This window comes from Pygoscelis adeliae, unplaced genomic scaffold (genome assembly GCF_000699105.1).
Source record: "Pygoscelis adeliae isolate BGI_AS28 unplaced genomic scaffold, ASM69910v1 Scaffold272, whole genome shotgun sequence".
Classification (NCBI taxonomy): domain Eukaryota; kingdom Metazoa; phylum Chordata; class Aves; order Sphenisciformes; family Spheniscidae; genus Pygoscelis; species Pygoscelis adeliae.
Window position 1 is genome coordinate 1,175,546 of NW_008824282.1, and position 17,545 is coordinate 1,193,090.

The 17,545-nt window shown below is 37.1% G+C and overlaps 1 protein-coding gene across 1 annotated transcript in view; it reads right to left on the reverse strand.

Annotated features, from left to right (window-relative positions):
- Window positions 1–1,259: 1,259 nt before the first annotated feature.
- AMACR (alpha-methylacyl-CoA racemase) overlaps window positions 1,260–17,545 on the reverse strand; it is a 17,934-nt gene continuing 1,648 nt past the window's right edge. Inside the window, exons 2-4 of the mRNA XM_009318440.1 lie at window positions 15,993–16,153; window positions 10,717–10,903; window positions 1,260–2,054 (exon numbers count right to left, since the gene is read on the reverse strand). Coding sequence (XP_009316715.1) covers window positions 1,645–2,054; window positions 10,717–10,903; window positions 15,993–16,153 — 758 coding nt within the window. The 3' untranslated portion in view covers window positions 1,260–1,644. The remainder of the gene's footprint in view (window positions 2,055–10,716; window positions 10,904–15,992; window positions 16,154–17,545) is intronic.

Below are 17,545 nucleotides of genomic sequence, written 5' to 3' on the forward strand. Positions count from 1 at the left end.
TGTCCAGCTTTTCATCCACCAGTACCCCCAAGTCCTTCTCGGCAGGGCTGCTCTCAATCCCTTCATCCCCCAGCCTGTATTGATACCTGGGGTTGCCCCGACCCAGATGCAGGACCTTGCCCTTGGCCTTGTTGAACCTCATGAGTTTCACACGGGCCCACTTCTCCAGCTTGTCCAGGTCCCTCTGGATGGCATCCCGTCCCTCTGGCGTGTCAACCACACCACTCAGCTTGATGTCATCTGCAAATTTGCTGAGGGTGCCCTCGATCCCACTGTCTATGTCATTGATGAAGATACTAAACAGTACCGGTCCCAATACGGACCCCTGAGGTTAATCCCAGATGTTAACATGGGTTTTTAAATTTACTTCAGTGATTTTGGGGTCAAAACTTAGGTGCACTGGGGATTACACTGGACAACATTTGTTGTTCTCCAACACGACTGGATGCATCTGGGACTAGGCAAATTACCAAATCTTACTGTAAAGGTGTGTAATGTTCAGTAATTTACATTAGAGTCATTATCAGCTGGAAACTTAAGATGCTTTTGCTGATTGTTTATCTAATTTGTCAGGACCTACTAGATAATTCTTGCTTCCAGGCAGGTGTTTATGTAGTATAATGTGAAAGGTTTTTTTGTAATAATAATGCTGACATTTTGGCATGACACAGGTAAAATGAGCTAAAGTATATCTCAGCTTTGGAAGTCTTCATAAGCAACAAACTAATCTTCAGCGAGGTAAACACTCTGACAAAATTATCAAAACCCCAACCCCTTATATCATAATTCCTGACATGTCAGACTAAAGAAAACTGTATTAAGGCCATATTAACTAATTCTTTTTAAAAGCATTTTTTTTTTGCCTTGAAGGAGACTTTCAAATGATGGTTTAATTTTGAAGGAAATTTAAACAATGGTTATCCATGGTGGTTTTAAACTTGTGCAGCTAAGTTGCCTATCATTTTTCCAAAAAGAGGAAAGAATTAATACTTGGCAGCTATTTTAAAATAACAAATTTTGTTCTGAAGTGATTTTCTAGGCAAACTGAAATTCCAAATGTAATATAATCAGGAGACTGCATTAGGAAAATGTAGTCAGGCTATTAAATAGAATTACTTTATGATCATAACTCTACAGCAGCACATAAGAAAACAGCATTATTTCGATCACTGCTTTGGCACGATAAGACAAATGAATTAATATGATAAGATAGAGAAAAAAAATCCCTTCTAATCTATGAGTAAACAACACAATCACTTGTTTAGGAAGAATATATCTATATTTTATGAAAAGTATTGCCTTTATGTAATTACAACATATATTGCAAAGCATTAGTATAACTAAAAAGAAACAAACATTTCACAGGATATGATATTTAAAGAAATATTTTGAGGATTTACAGCTGCTTACTAATCAAACTGTGTAGATCTTCAGAACACAATTTTGGTATCATTCTAGACTGCAGACCATCCGGGTACACAAGTACATAATTCCCACTGTTTTCAATTAAATTTAAAACTGCAATAATTTATTAAAATATTATTTCAAAGCTGTATCATGCAAACATTTGTCATACAATTCAATTTTAATGCATAAAAACATACTGTATCAGCCTGAAATTTGTCTGATCTGCATAGTTAGAGATTATAAATTAGCTTTTGGGTTACTGAATTCTATTACTTTATCAGAATAAAGTTTAGTAATCTCTTCCTTAGTAAATCCGTACTCTAGAAGTATCTCTTCTGTGTGTTCTCCTATAAAAGGATCTCTTTTAAACGATGGAACAGCAGGGGTCCTTGATAGAAGAGGAGCAGGTCTAGGACTTATCTCTTCCTGATCATTTTTGATAAAAGAACTTCTTTGTTTGTTATGCTGATGTGAGGCAACATCATCAAAGGATAAAACAGGGGTCACACAGGCATCAGTACTATCAAATATGCTGCACCACTCAGCTTGTGTCTTCTGTGCAAATATGGATGCAAATTTTTTCTTCATTTTGGGCCAGTCGGAGAAACTCAACTGATTGGGAAGTTTATCTGAATCTAGCCCAAGACCTGAAAGGATAAAAGTGAAGTTTAACTGTAGTATAGCTTACACAAATTAAAGTGCTGCCCACAACTATGTATGTTCCTCACGAAGCTAATATTTTGCAGGCAGTCCAACACAGCAGAACATGCTAACAAAAAGTCACTTCAAACTTTATTATGATATCTATGATTGAGGGGGAGGGAGCAGAAGAATAACATGTTCTATTACTTGCAATTAGACTAAACCACAACAGCTACAGCCTTTTAAGTAAGTACATATAATAAACACTCATTTGTATAAGCACTTTGTAAGAGCAGCAGCTGCCTAGAGATAACGTTTCGTCCTGAGAACATTTGTAACAGGTATTGTATTCTCCACCTGGCAGTAGCAACACAAAAGTCTGCTGAATGGGTCTTGGACTACAGCAATATACTTATCTCATAGAAGCCAGTACATCTGCCAGAGCTGGACACTCAGCAGGCTACAGTGTGTCCAACACGATCAGGTTATTTCTACGCCAGAGATGAGAAGATGGCATGGATGGATATACCCAGGCTCTCTGTGCATGAGGTAGCTCAGCTGCATGTGCCTGCAGGCTAACCGACCTGCTTCTCGACTCCCTCAGTCCAAATGGACTCCAGCAGTGTTTGCTGCCCTCCCCTCTTCAGCACACCTCGTAGGCTCCAACTCTCCACTGCTGCTCTTTCGGAAAAGTAAAACCCATAGCCCTTACACTCACTAACTGCTTAAGAACTCTGCTTCCCAGAAGATCAGTCGCGTGGACCACCTAGGTATGCAATACACACATCCTTCTGAGGCACAAGAGCAGAAGACGGACACACAGGCTTTGTACTGAAAATTTCCTGAACTAGGCAGGTCCTAGGTCCTTCCCTCAACTGAGCACCACCTTCCCTCTCACTGGGGAGTTTACATCTCTCCTGTGCAGCCAGTTTCCCATCTCTGTTTCTGTTCTCATGGATTCTGCTCCCTACCCTTCCATTCTCCTACTTCAAGGAGATCCAAGAATTCTTATCACTTCTTCTAGGGTTTATCTCAAAAAGGAGGTAAGAAACAAGAAAGAGAAAAGGCAATTAAATAACACTTTCAAAATGGAGATACAAACAGAGGTACAAACAGAGTCTATGGTATCAAATAGAAATCAGAAGTGGTATATTGAAGGCTGTCCAAACAGTCACATCTTGAAATTCAGGAGCATGGACACAGCAGGAAAAATTCAGAAAAAGCAGGGCTATGAAAGAAGTTAATCTGAGAAATTAGAAAGGCTAGAGAACAACTATCATCATAATGCTTCAGAAACAACAAAAAAAGGGGAGCTGCTTAGAAAACAACAGCTCTGTATAAAAGGCAGAGAAAATGCGGAGTTCTGCAAACATTTAATTTTGAGCATTCTTTCATATGTTTAGATACTTGGTATCAGATTGATGATTTGACTTGCAATTGTTACCAGGCTTGGCTACAAGATGCCTGTTGCAGGTAGAATTTACACAGAACTCCTCTGATCTTCAGTTGTAGATAGGCAGAAAAAACTTTCTGTATCTTCTATTTCTATAGCTTCCTTATCACTGAGAGGGGTAGACATATAGCTAGTGGAACATACAGAGGAGAAGAAAGGAAGATAATATTCATTCTTCCGCTCTTTAAGTTTTCTTTCTGCTCATAATCTCTACTACATGCACGTCTTGGGGCTCACAGGCTCCCCCAAGTTATCATAGTATTTAATAATTTCACTGTTGATCGCAAGATTCTTAAGTAGTAGCTTTGAGAATGAATACGTGCTTTGAAATCTTACTTTGGTACGGCAAAGGAAAACACAGAGAAATTGCCAATCTCGATTCAGAAATACCGCCTTGCAGCTGTTCATGTTTAGAAGAAAATCAACACAGTCAAAGACAGAATAAGCATTTTCACATCCTATTAGAGATTCCTGTGGGTATCAGGATAAGTATTACTACAAGGTAGACATCAGTCCTTATCAAGTTACCAAGTCACGTGCACCTTAAATCACTAAACTTACAATCTAGTCTTCATAACCATTCATATTAGCCTAAAAAAAGATCAGCTGAAGATTACTCATACTGGTGGAACATCTATAATTAAACAGAAGCCAACAATGCTTTCAAAATTAATTTGATTATTAATCTTCAAAGTATAACACTAAAGATGAACAGTGCTACATAGTTTACTCAAGAACTAGGAGGTGAGGCAAATTTAACTTCCACAATAGGTAAAGCTAAGTAACAACACACTATCTGAGATGAAATACTTGTTTCACAAGTATTTATCTGCTTATTAATTATGGTTTGGGTTCTAGCAGCCAGACCAACATGAACAGAGCTCTACCATTATCCCATTACACAATTATATTTGAAGATCGTGGCAGATGGAAAGTTGGCTGAACCTAACTGTACATGCTCTAGCAAAACAGAACAATATGCAGAACCTGGAATTTAATATTACATGATCATTTTCCATTGACCACTGAAGACTTCAACTTTAAATAGCATGAACCGGCAGCATTTAAGCACTAGAGCTTCTCATTTTCCAGCTTGTGCTAACCATTTGTGGTACAGACGAACAAAATCACAGCAGGAGTGACTGAGTCAACAAGGAAACAATTACACAGCAGAGAATTGTTTGGGATACCACAGGATGACAGATTTCACCCAGCATAATCAAAACCAAAGTATCTTTTACACAGAATATCTGGGAAAGCAATCACAACTTGTTTCCAAGTTTTTTTGTTCAATTTTCATCTAGGGATTTTTGTTTAGAAAAACCCAGTAACCTACCCTAGTACAGCTTTGAAATAATGACTTTTGAAAAATGAAGAATTAAATCTCCTTATAATGATATAGCTTTAAGTCTCCTTTAAATGCTATAGCTTTATTGACATATATCTGCACATCATTTATTAATGCAACAAATTGAAATCTCTATTTCTACAGAACTTCTTAGACAAACTGCAGTGAAATTAGGCACCTATTTCAAGAGCAAGAAGACAGCAAAATTCATTAGATAAATCAGCGAAGTTGCTTTGGTATGTTGGAAATAAACTGTTTCATACAGCATTTCAGCCATACTATTTTAAAAGATTATTTAGGATCCCTAGCAGAGCTTGTTCAGGATTTTCTTGTTTTAACTTGCTGATTTTCTTTTCAAAATTGTACGCTCATAGCACAGTAATCCTGAAATTACGTTACCACAACATGACTGAACAGAACCATCTAGTATGGGAATCCTTAATTTTGGCCCAAACCACAGCCATTGGTGTATGCTATTGCTCGCTCTCTCTCTAAATATAATTCATTCTCACTCTGAGGGGGAACTTTAAAATATTCCAAGACAGTACTGAATTTTCATTAAAGTAACTATGTAAAGCTTTTTCTCTGCTCAAAGTTTTTGAAACTAAAATTTTTTAGAAACCGACAGTTCAGCAAAAGGTTGATCAGGCCCAGAGTACTACCAGAGCACTGCTGCAAATGCATCCATAGCTGTACTCTAAGTTTACATGTTTAATTACCACAATTGCAAATGTTTTGGTGCAGCAAGAACCTAGCCCTCTACAGTATTTGTACAATGTTTAAGGCTTATCATGATAAGTAAATTCAAATAAAACTTAACATTATGTGTAACTGAGGGTGTCTAACATGTAATGAGGAAACCGTTCGTCCACTTTGCATGTCTTAATAACAACTTCATATTGAATTCAGCACATTAGCAGATTTTTAATACAGTACACAATACTTTACAATCACAAAATGGAGAGCCCTGTGGAAATCCTTCATAATGATGTAAACTTTGTTTTTCAAGTGCTTCCTAATTTTTTTCCCTTCTTTTTAAATAGAAGTCACACAATGTAGGAGTATCAAAGTAGTATGAAAGGAGTACTATCAAATACATGTTCAGAACTCCAGTCAGTGACTGTTAGTGCTTTTGACATCAATGTAAGTGGATACTAAGTTCACCTTATGTAACCGAGTTTACACCACATGATAACACAGAATCAAACCTTTACTCTCACCTGACATATAAAATTTACTGTGTTCTGCATGCTTCTTGTAGCCTGGATACAGCAATACTAAGCACATATTGCTAAAAATCAAGAGAAACCTGCAGAAGCAATTTACAGGTCAGCTGGAAGACATTCTGTCTCTTTCTGTCAAAACATTGAGACTTAACACTAGTTGCACATGTTTCTTACATCAGATTTTTCATAAGATGCAAAGGCATTTTAGTTATTTTTTGGCTGACTTTTGTAGCAAGAAAATTAATATAAGCAAAAGGATTACAGCATGTTTGTTAACAGCAAATAGTCTATAGTGAGCCCAGAATACAAATCCTAATACTACAGCTACTACAGCAATTATTTACCATATCTCTTTTATATCGCTTCAGTTTCTCATATAACCTTTTTTTTTTTAAATTCATAAATTTGTGGTAAGCAGAAATTTAATTTTCCCTACTGAGCACGACTACAAAGCCAACAATCTTCTCCAACTAAGATGCTGTATCTTCTTAAAGTTAGTTAGTTTCCCTCCACAGACCCCTGAAGAACTTTCCTTGCCATGTCATTAACTGCACTCTGGTCCAGCACTGGGTTCCTAATTTTGTAGAGAAACACTGAAGTGAACCAAAACAAAAAGGAAATCAGTTTCACTTCGGCTAACCAGAATTCTGTGAGCAGTAACAAATGGTTCAGAAATCATGTTCCTTTCTCAATTCTGCAATCTTTAAATCTCCAACTCTTACATCTGCAACACCCATATCCTTGTGTTGTCATTATATAGGAGTGTCAAAAGTAACCTACTCTCTGAATATGGACAGAGAGACATAAAGTGGCTTTCGAATATATTTTACCTGGAACAGAACCAAATTGTTCACCAGCAGAACTGACCAGAATTATGGGAAAAAAATTATGAAATAAAATTATGGAAATTGTAACTGGTACATACCATTTTAAAGCTACTTCAAAGCAGGGAATTAATGTCTGGAACAGACGACTCAGCCTAAGTCAAAGCTCCTGCAGTTTGTGAAAGAGCAATACAAGTCTCACAAGCAGCTTTTTCTTCCCTATAGCATTCAAAGGCTTAAATTCTGAATTTAATTTCTGCAATAGATATCCCAGAAAGGAAAAAATCCCTAAGCCACAAGAAGGATCTGCTGTTCTAATTTAGTACACTATTGCTTCAGAAAGCTTGCAACCATAACTACTGAAGGCCATAAATATTTCCTATGTGAAAATCTGAACAATTCATAATATGCACCTAAAATACAATGAAGAAAGACCACTTATTTTAAATGCAATATTGTGAAAAAAACTTGAGTTTGGTCTGACACTTTAAACAACACACTTTTACAAAATAAACAAAGAAAAATTATTGGCTGTAAACAAGCAAAGATTGTGATACAATTAAAGGCAAAAAGCAAAATTTCCTTAGAAGGCTGTAGTCTGTATGTTGGATTTTTTAAATATGACAGAACACAGGCACAGCTGTGACTGCAGTTGTTGTCTACTTACAAACGGATACACCAGTTCTTTATTGCCGGAATAACTATTTTTGAAACCTCAGATGCTAAAATGAAGCCACTTCTGTGCATTGTAAACATAAGGAATACTTTAAAACACGAAAATAAAGTTGTCCAATGTGGGTGCCCCAAAATAAGCAGATGAATTCATAGTTGCTGCTCCAACTTTATGCTCTAAATTTCTGAGAAACAACTAAGGAAAACAGAGAATTTTCACATTTTTGTCAGTAAAGAGTTATCTAAATAATACAGAGATCAGTCAGTGATTATGTTATATTGCCTGACCACTGGATTCATCAATCAGAGGCTTCTTTCTAGATAAGCCCTGACCACTGGATTCATCAATCAGAGGCTTCTTTCTAGATAACCTGGCTGGCTGGTTGAGAGAGAAAAGCCTAAACCTCACCCTGTAGCAATGATCAATACAAGAAGGCTGGAGTGTCCAGCAAAGGTTCACTGAGAAGAAGAGTGACAAACAAGACCAGATTCCATTACAGAATTTGTTTTCTTTTTGAAAAAATATAGATTCTATCCCACTCCTGTAGCTTAAAAGTAAGCACTATTCAACTCAGTCTCTAGAGAAATAAAATACTGCAGCCATGAATACTGTAGGCCAGTGTTTGATCACTTTAAGGCAAACATACGGGTATTTGAGTAAGCACCTTTATTCTGTTCTTTTTTCCTTTGTATTTAAGGCAGGCATTCTCCCTGAAGACATGTATTGGAATTCTAAATTCCCTAACTTCCAGAGCAAGGGCTTACATTTTACTTTGATACAGTTTTATATTTATTTTTGTTCTCCAACTCCATTTCTTGCAAGCAAAAAGATTTCAAGGGATTGGATGAGAAAAACATTTCAAAGAACTTGCAAAGTGTAGAATAATCAACTAGACTGTCTTTTTCAAGATCGAGTAGCTTAGAACTGGAGTTAGCAAACAAGTTATTCTCAGGACAATCAGGGACAAAGTACCAGCTTCTTCAGCCAAGAACATGGCTCTTCCAAACTTGACAACTGATCTAGGGGCCAGCACATAACGCTGGACATGTCCCTGAGTCACTCCAGGAGCCTGTGTTATGCGTTTCATGTATCAGCATGTACCAATTTGGATATTCTACGCAACTGCATAGCCCTTCTCAAGCTACACTGAGAAGTAGCCATTTACAGCCACAGATGTGTAAGAACTTTGGGAGAACCACGGGCTGCAAGAGAACAAAGCCAAAATGTACAGGACAAGATCTCTCTTTGGGATCCTGCTCACCAAAGGCATACCCCACCTTACAACCCCATACCTGCATTTCGTCTTACCACGCTCCTGAATTTCAAAAACTCCTGGAAGTGCAGGCCCTGGCACTGACTACACTCTTGTTAGCACAACATAGGTCACTGGGGCTGAGCTGCCAGTAACTGAGAGGAATTGTCATGGTTTAACCCCGGGCGGCAACTAAGCACTATACAGCCGCTCACTCACTCTCCTCCCCCCCAGTGGGATGGGGGGAGAACTGGAAGGGGAAAAGTGAGAAAGAAACTTGTGGGTTGAGATAAAAACAGTTTAAAAATTACAAACAAATAATAATAATAAAAAAATTTGTAAGGAAAAGAGGGGGAAAAAATAATAACAAAGGAAGATAAAACCCAAGAAAGACAAGTGATGCAAATGAAAACAATTGCTCACCATCAACTGACCAATGCCCAGCCAGTTGCTGAGCAGTGGCCCCGCTGCCAACCTTTCCCCCAACCTTTATTGCCAAGCATGACATCATACGGTATGGAATATCCCTTCGGTCAGTTGAGGTCAGCTGTCCCAACTGTGTCCCCTCCCAACTTCTTGTGCACCTCCAACCTACTCGCTGGCAGGGCACTGTGAGGAGCAGAAAAGGCCTTGACTCTGTGTCAGCACTGCTCAGCAGTAACGAAAACACCCCTGTGTTACCAACACTGTTTCAAGCACAAATCCAAAACACAGCCCCATACCAGCTACTAGGAAGAAAATTAACTCTATCCCAGCCAAACCCAGTACAGGTATCCATGTTACAATTCAAGGAATAATCAGTGGGGAGAGACTGAGCAAGAATAAGGAGCTACTCCACTGCCACCCTCACTCAGCAAAGATTTCCCACGTGTAAGTCATGCATGTACAAAAGTGGTTCACATAATACTGGGTACATCCACTTTAGGTATATCCTCTGTTGGTATTCCTTCTACTCATTAAGCAAAACTAAAATTAGATTGAGAACTTTTTATATCCTTCATATTCAGAATAATGGAAAGAGAATAAATACCAAATTCTTTTGTAGATTTTTTATATTTTCATAAATTCTGTATGGAAAGCATAGCAATCTACCAAAGGAGTATGACAGAAGAAATTATTTTTAAATTAAATAACCAGTAAGAAGCTAAGAGCACATCTGATCAAAAGCTTGAAGCATACAAACAGTTCAAAGGTAGAGAGGCACCTGCAAATTTCTGTTTTAACTTCACACAATTATTTTGCATAACTCATTCTAATTTCTCAAACAGATAAATCATATTTTATAGTCATATTTAAAGAGTCTTCACTCAAATATAAAAATTATAACCATAGCTGGACACTAAAAGCACTCTTAAATTGTGTAGTGAAAATTAATTTATAAAGCTGACTTCACTTCTAGAAAAATTCCGTTCTATCAAGAAATATTATGAACTACTTCCAATGAATATTCATTTCTGAAACAATTTAAATAGTTTCTTTTTTAAAAAAATTATAGCACAAATAATTGAACTTGCTTGAAATTTTATTTGCAATACCAAAGAATTAGGTCTCCTTTTTAAAGCATATTCACAATCCCTTGAAAAAAGTGGTTTCCAAAAATAGTTGTTTAGTGGTCCAGCCACATCACAGACTACCATTACCATAACTCCAGAAGAAAACCTGTAATTTAAGTGTTGTTTCTGAAGATAAGGTGAAGAAGGGATGAAAAAGAAAGAAATCAATTGCTAGAAGAAAGTGAACTAAACTGCTACACTGCTACCCAATTAGTTTCACAAAGTGTTTGGCTTTTACAAAGAAATCAACATAACCAATGTCATGAATCAAAACCAAGTATTAAAGAATTCATTCAGTCATGCTTTACTGATGTGAAACAGCTCCCCAAGCTACTTACCCTTTATTAACTGCCCATAGAATTGAGGCTCAATGGCACCAACAGCCATGAATTTTCCATCGGAGGTCTTGTAGGTTTCATAAAAAGGCGCACCACTATCTAGCAAGTTTTCACCTCGAGGTCTGTTCCAAAGTCCCAAATTTTGTGATTTCCACAGGAAAGAACTTAGGTATGCTACTCCTTCTACCTTGAAAATTTACAGGAAAAAGTAACAGCTTCAGTAAATTAGTTGGCATGTTACCTTAATTCTACATAAAACGAACAGAACTACCAGTTCTGTCCTTTGTTAAGATTTTTAATGACAAAATCTCGGGTAAGCAGTTTATTTCTTAAAATTTTCAATTACTGTTTATATTGCATAGTAAAATCATCTAGAATTAGAGAATAAGAAGGAACATAAATGTAATAATGCAGCTTCAGATGGTAATGCACTTTCAAGGCACGAAGTTTCCTCATTTAGCAAGTTTATAATCATTAGGAGTTCACAAAAAGAATGTAAGTAATTTTAGGTGATGGGACAAGCTTCTTGGCTCTATAGAACATTAAGTATCTGACAGCCATCAAGCCTTCTAAAACTCTGGAAATCAAGATGCCTATACCAGCCCTGTAAGTATCAAATCTTTATCTCAACCTCAACTTCTTTGAATTTACTGATTATAATAAGACTGCTATTTTTAGAAGAAAACTGGAAGGAAATCAAAGGTTAAAGCTCTCTTTTACCATGGGAACTGGGAAGCTCATCTTCATCACTAAGTTAAAAATTATTCTTCCACTCTCATCACTGGTAGGTACATAGACATAGCAAGGTAATCACTAAATAGGCAAGTGTCTGATGAATACAGCACTAGAAAACATGATTAATTCTGTTCCAACTTGCTCCTTAAAATTTTGGCTATGTGGAGCACAACCAGATGAAAATTCAGTTTGTTCAGCCTTTCAATAATTATCAAGCTTGTACCAGTCTTTCCAAGCAAAATCATATCCTACAGTTTTGCTCACCAGCAGAACCCATTTTCTTCCAACTGTTTTAGAAAAACTGTGAGTGAAGATGAGGCAGTAACAATATATGGCCAGAAACATTCCAGTGGAACAGAGAAAAACCTGAGCTGTATCATTTTGATTCATGCATTTTCAGTGTGTAAAATTACCCTAATATTGTCTACAGAGAAAAGCACAGAGATTTTACCAAAATAAAAAGCTACTGAATTTTCATGTGGAAAGATCTATTAGTTTCTACCTTTCCAAGCAAAAATTTAAAACATGCAAATCTTCGAAGTATGCAGTCACGAAGGTTTCTTCATTTAATGTGTATTACTTTGCCTCTTTCTCAAGTACCTGCCACAAGGACAGAAACACTTCTGCCCTACTTGTCATACATTAAAGTCAACTAAAGTACTTTCATATGAGAAAATACTGTGTACCTTCATCTTCATGGTCACAGAATGATTGCAAAGATATCAAAATAGTGTTCGCTTTACTAATGATCTGATTTTGCACTGCTCATATTAACGAAAAAATACACAAAAAGCATTGGAAGTAAGGATAATAATAGATGGGGATAATATCAGAATAAGCCTTAACTACAAATTAGATTTTGGTGCTGACGGAACTACTTACAATACCTACATACAGTGCTACTTACCCTGGAAACACTTTAAAATACTACATCTGTTTGGGACTGGTATAGGGACTTTAGAAATATCCCTGGCTGGGCAACTGGACAGCTAGCTTCTGCCTGAGGCCCACTGCAATTCAGAGACAAATAAAAAGGTGTCTAACATCTGCACCAAACCTCCAAAGGCATGCTCAAATAACACTACACACACACTAATGTGGTCACTTTCTTTTAAAACATGAAAAGGACAACAGGGGAGACTCCAAATAAGCCTAATTGCAGAATGATTACAGTAACAGTTATGTGTTTCACTTAATGGCTCCCTCATGCTAAAAGCATCAGCGGTCTTTGAAGCAGGGACAAGAATCCAGAGACACCACCCCGCTGGGTGACCTGTCTGCTCCGCAAGTCTTCTATTCCTTCTGCAGAGTGAAACAGTTCAAACAAAACTGAGAATGAATCCATACCAACCTAATCTTTATCCTCGTGACTGAAGAATGCCTCCAGGATGTGGGAGATTTGGTTTTGAACACCTCCAGGCTGAGAAAAACCTGCAACCTCAGTCTCCTGTTGACAGCTAAATGCTCTTGCCATGAGACTATTATGCAAGTGATCACTACCGCCATCCTCTCCTGTGGCTGTCTTTTCACAAAGAGTGAGTCATGCTTGGTCAGATGCCTACCATCAGCAGAAGGCTCTGCATCTGAATTTGGAGTGAACCTGAAGTGTGGCCCTGACTCACATGCTTCTATTCCAGTGTGGTGCAAGAGTGCAGATGTGCCAACCGTATCATATCGCGGTGTCCACTCCACATCCTACTCAGCACACGGGAACTATCAGGCTCACTGTAAGATACCTATAATCCCTATAGAGTCAACGAGAAGAGACAGCAACTAACATGAATTGATTCAGACCAGGCATTTAATTCTTCTCAGGTAGACAGCTAAAACGCAGGACCCAGTGTCTACTTTTTACACAGCGCGACAGTAACACTGGACACTGTGAACAGGTGATGCAAATCTAGCTCTTGGCCTGATCCTCTCTACTCTCTTTGTGTATCAGTTTAGTTTCACTAACTAGAGGAGTTCCTCATGTGTATATTACTGATCATAAGAATGCTCCCAAGCCATTTTTCAGCTTTCAGCATAGCAATTAGAAATAAAAGATAAATAACAAATTTTTCTATCACAAAAATTTGGATCTCAATCTATAATTACTAACCTCAAAGACAAGAAATAATTAATTTTTTTAGATTACCGCAGAAAAATAGACATTGCAATAAAAGGAAAACACAAACAAGTGGTCAGTAAAACAAACCATAAAGTAAGATGAAAACTTAATAAAAGTAATCCTGAGGACACAAAGCTGCTAAAAAGGACATCCATTTTCCCTCTTCTACCGTAGAAAATTCCACCATGTCATTAACATATTCAGACTACCTAAACTGTACAACAACTTAAGTAATAGGCCTATTAAATGAAAAAGAATGTTAAAACGGAATGACAGCTGAAATGCTGCGGTATTGTGATTTTAAAAATATCTACTTCCATGAAACAAACTTAGATATAAAAACAGGCTCATCAACCCAGTCTATTGAACTGTCTTTGGTGTTGATGATGCATGTACGTTTTTCATCAACTGTCTTGCTGAACGTCTGTTCAAGTGAAAGGAACATAACAAAATGCCAGATAAAGTCCATCCAGTAATACTGGACAATATTCCATCCATTTCACAGGACACCAGGAACACCAGCAGGGAACAGTAAATTCCACAAGCATAATGAGACAAGAAAAAAACTGAAAGGCTTAAATTTTGGGGACTTAAAAAAACACCACAAAAAACCACAACACATTCCATTCCCAATGAGCCAGAGATCTCATTAGGACATTAGCGGACTTACATTGATTCTTCTCATAACAAACTCTTTCAATGACTTAAAAGTACCGATAGTGAAAATAAGGTAATACTCCAAACTACAAGAAATATCTTTTTAAATATTTGAAGTCTTGTCACAATTCTCCACAGTTTTTGCTTCACAAATACACAAACTCCTTCATTTTTCCTTTGTAGGTCTTGTTTTTAGACTCACATCATTTTTGCTGTGTTTCTCGGACTTCCTCAAATTGGTCTTTTTTTTTTGGAAAGTTGATGGCCAGCATCAGAAACAGTATTTTCCTGAGGCCTTATAAATGTTGAATAGATTAGAAGAATTACTTCAGAAACTTTGCTGGCTCTATTTCCTGTTTATACATCCTAATACAGTGTGTGTGTGTTTTACAACAGCATGACATTGTTGACTCATGTTCAGCTTGTGACTACTACAAACCCCCGGGATTGTACTTTAGCCAATTGTTCTCATACTGCATTTGTGCAGCTAATTGTTTCTGCCTAAGAGAACTACAGAGCAGTGGTCTCCGTGAACTTCAGCCAATTTTTTTCAGGTCATTTCTCTCATTTGAAAAGGTCACTTTCAATTCTAATCCAAGTGTCCAACATACTTGTAGATCTTCCCACATGCATATCATCTGTAAATTTACTACACACCATCACTCATCCACCATTCAGCTTATTGGAGAAAACGCTAAAAAAACCCAACAGACGTCTGTGGAACTCCAGCTGGTAAGATTTTCGTTTTGACAATCAACTACTAATAACTATTGCCAGGGTAAAAAAAAATTAGACCAGTTTTGCACTGATCCCATAGAATTTTCATCTAGACCATAATGCCATGACCTCCTTCTGAGAATGTCATGTGAATTTGTCAAAAAACTTACTCAAGTCAAGATAGCTAACATCTCTTGTTATTCTCCTACCTTCAAGACCTCTTCAACAAAGGGATTTTTTCAATTAATATAATTTTTTTCAATTTATATTTAAGTCCAAAGCATAGCGTTCACTGTATCACAACACCTCGAAGGGAGGTCAAATTTTAATTGCAACGATCTTTATAAAGAAAAACAGAAAAAGAGAGAGACAGAGAGAGAAAAAACACTTGCAGATAATACAGGTTTCAAGGATAAATGTAAATATGTATTTTACACATATTTACATGTGTGTAAGTGGGTGGCCTTGCAGTGAAACATTCCATAGTATTCATTATTAAGCTACTTTAGCCTTTCATTTATTTTACGGCACATTAATGCAAAGTGTTTGAAACTGACTTCTTGGCAATAATCCACGGCAGTATAATTATTCGAGGGAACAGTGCTTCTAATAAGACATGACCTGTCACAAATTCATAAGCAACTCTATCTTGGATAAAGCTAATGCAATTCTTTATTTTATTAGGATCATCATTTTTGTTGTTATGCATGATGTTAATTGTTTATTATACACCCTATTTCCATACAGCAAACTTACTCATCAAATATATACAGCTAATATTTTTTGAAGAAGGCAGACTGAAGATAGGGAATGGCACAGGGGGAAAGCTGCAGTATGTGTCCCATGTCATAAGGATGTTATGGCAACAGTCATATGTGAGAACTGCTTGTAGGTGAAGGAAGAGCCATTTTATGAGATTACTTACTTTCCCTTTCCCAAGTTCTCAGTTTTAAACGTTATATATAGCTCTAATTTCCTCCCTTTTACAGACCTAGAGTAGGAAAAAACCCAAACAAGCAAACCTAAGAAACCCCACCTTCCTTGAGACCAAACTTACCATACTTGCATCAATGATCTGCCCTTTACCAGATTTGGTACGTTCATAAAGGGCTGTAACAATGCCCATTGCGCACATGACACCTCCACCAGCAAAATCAGCCAGAAGATTTACAGGTGCATAAGGATTTTCATCTTTTCTACCCAGCTTTGACAGCACACCTTGTAGAGCAAACAAAGCAAACGTAAGTGTAAAATTAATCATAAACAGTCATTTCTACATTTCTACAATTAAAGTTTCATTCTTTTCAATCTATGCAAGTAAACAAGGGATAAAGCAAACTTCTACCAACAGTTTTCTGTCTCTACTCAGCTGTGTCTTAGCAAATAGTTACTCTTTAATTCACAAAAGAATATCTGAAATCATATTAGTGAAGATGCATTTAATTAAAGAGATTAATAAAAGTCTCACAGATAAACCAATGATAATTTGGCTACATAGGGACAAAATTTCATCCAAAAAAACCTTGTGTGCAATAATTCTATATTAGTACTTTGTACATGCAGAGAACCTCCCCCATAAGAATTCAATAGGCATTATGAACATGTCTCAAAGCAACTTTGGTAAATTTTACTTCTTTGAATCTTTTGAAGTAAAAATGCAGATGTACAGTCTTCTGTGCACATAAACCATGAATTAATAATCATAAGAAAGGATTTCACATTGACAACTGCACTTCAGTCCTATCCTCCCTCTTCAACTACCTTTGGAAAAGAAAAGGTTGCATATAAGAGGAATGGGTGAATAACACAAAAAGGTTACCTTTGACTGCATGCAATATAGACACAGGGGACCTATGTTTATGCCAGAAATTATGCAGAAATGAAAGAGAATAGAGCAAAGGCTAAGCCATTTTACTTCAGATGGAGCTTTGAATCTGTTAGCATTTCTCTGACACCCTGAAAAACCTCTTTACTGTCACCCTATTCTTTGTAGTTCCCTCATAGCGATTCCCTTTGGGCAAGCAAGAAACTGCAGCATGATCATATCTCTTCTATGCCTGTAGCCTAAGGTCTGAGACTTGCAGCATACATGGTCAAAATTTCCTGAGAATCGCATTATTCTGATGCGCCATTTAGTTAGCTAATGGTCTAATGCACTTCCTAAGTACAAGCAACTGAGTGCACAGTATAAAAACGTTTCCAAAGCCTGTAGTGCAAGCATAAAGCCCTGTCAAGGACTAAAACCTCACTTTTAACAGTCTAAAGGTCGTCACAGGCACCAGCAGATTAATATATTAACTTATATCTGGAGTTTCTAATGCAAGCCATTTTTTAGCTAAAGAAAGCCAAAGCTCATCAGGAAAATACTCAGGATATGAGATCTCATTTTTGAGGAATAATACCTCCCAAATGCCTTGTCCCATTTCCTTTAAATAGGCAGAAAAACTTGACCTGTGAGATTTCAAGCAAAAGGATTTAATTTTAGGAAGATAGCACTAACCAAAATACTACTGATTAAATCAGCTCCAGAGAAAAAAACACTTCTTTTTTAAACAGAAAGTACCACAATCTAAGGTAGCAATGGACTATACTGTTTCTGTACTGCCTCTT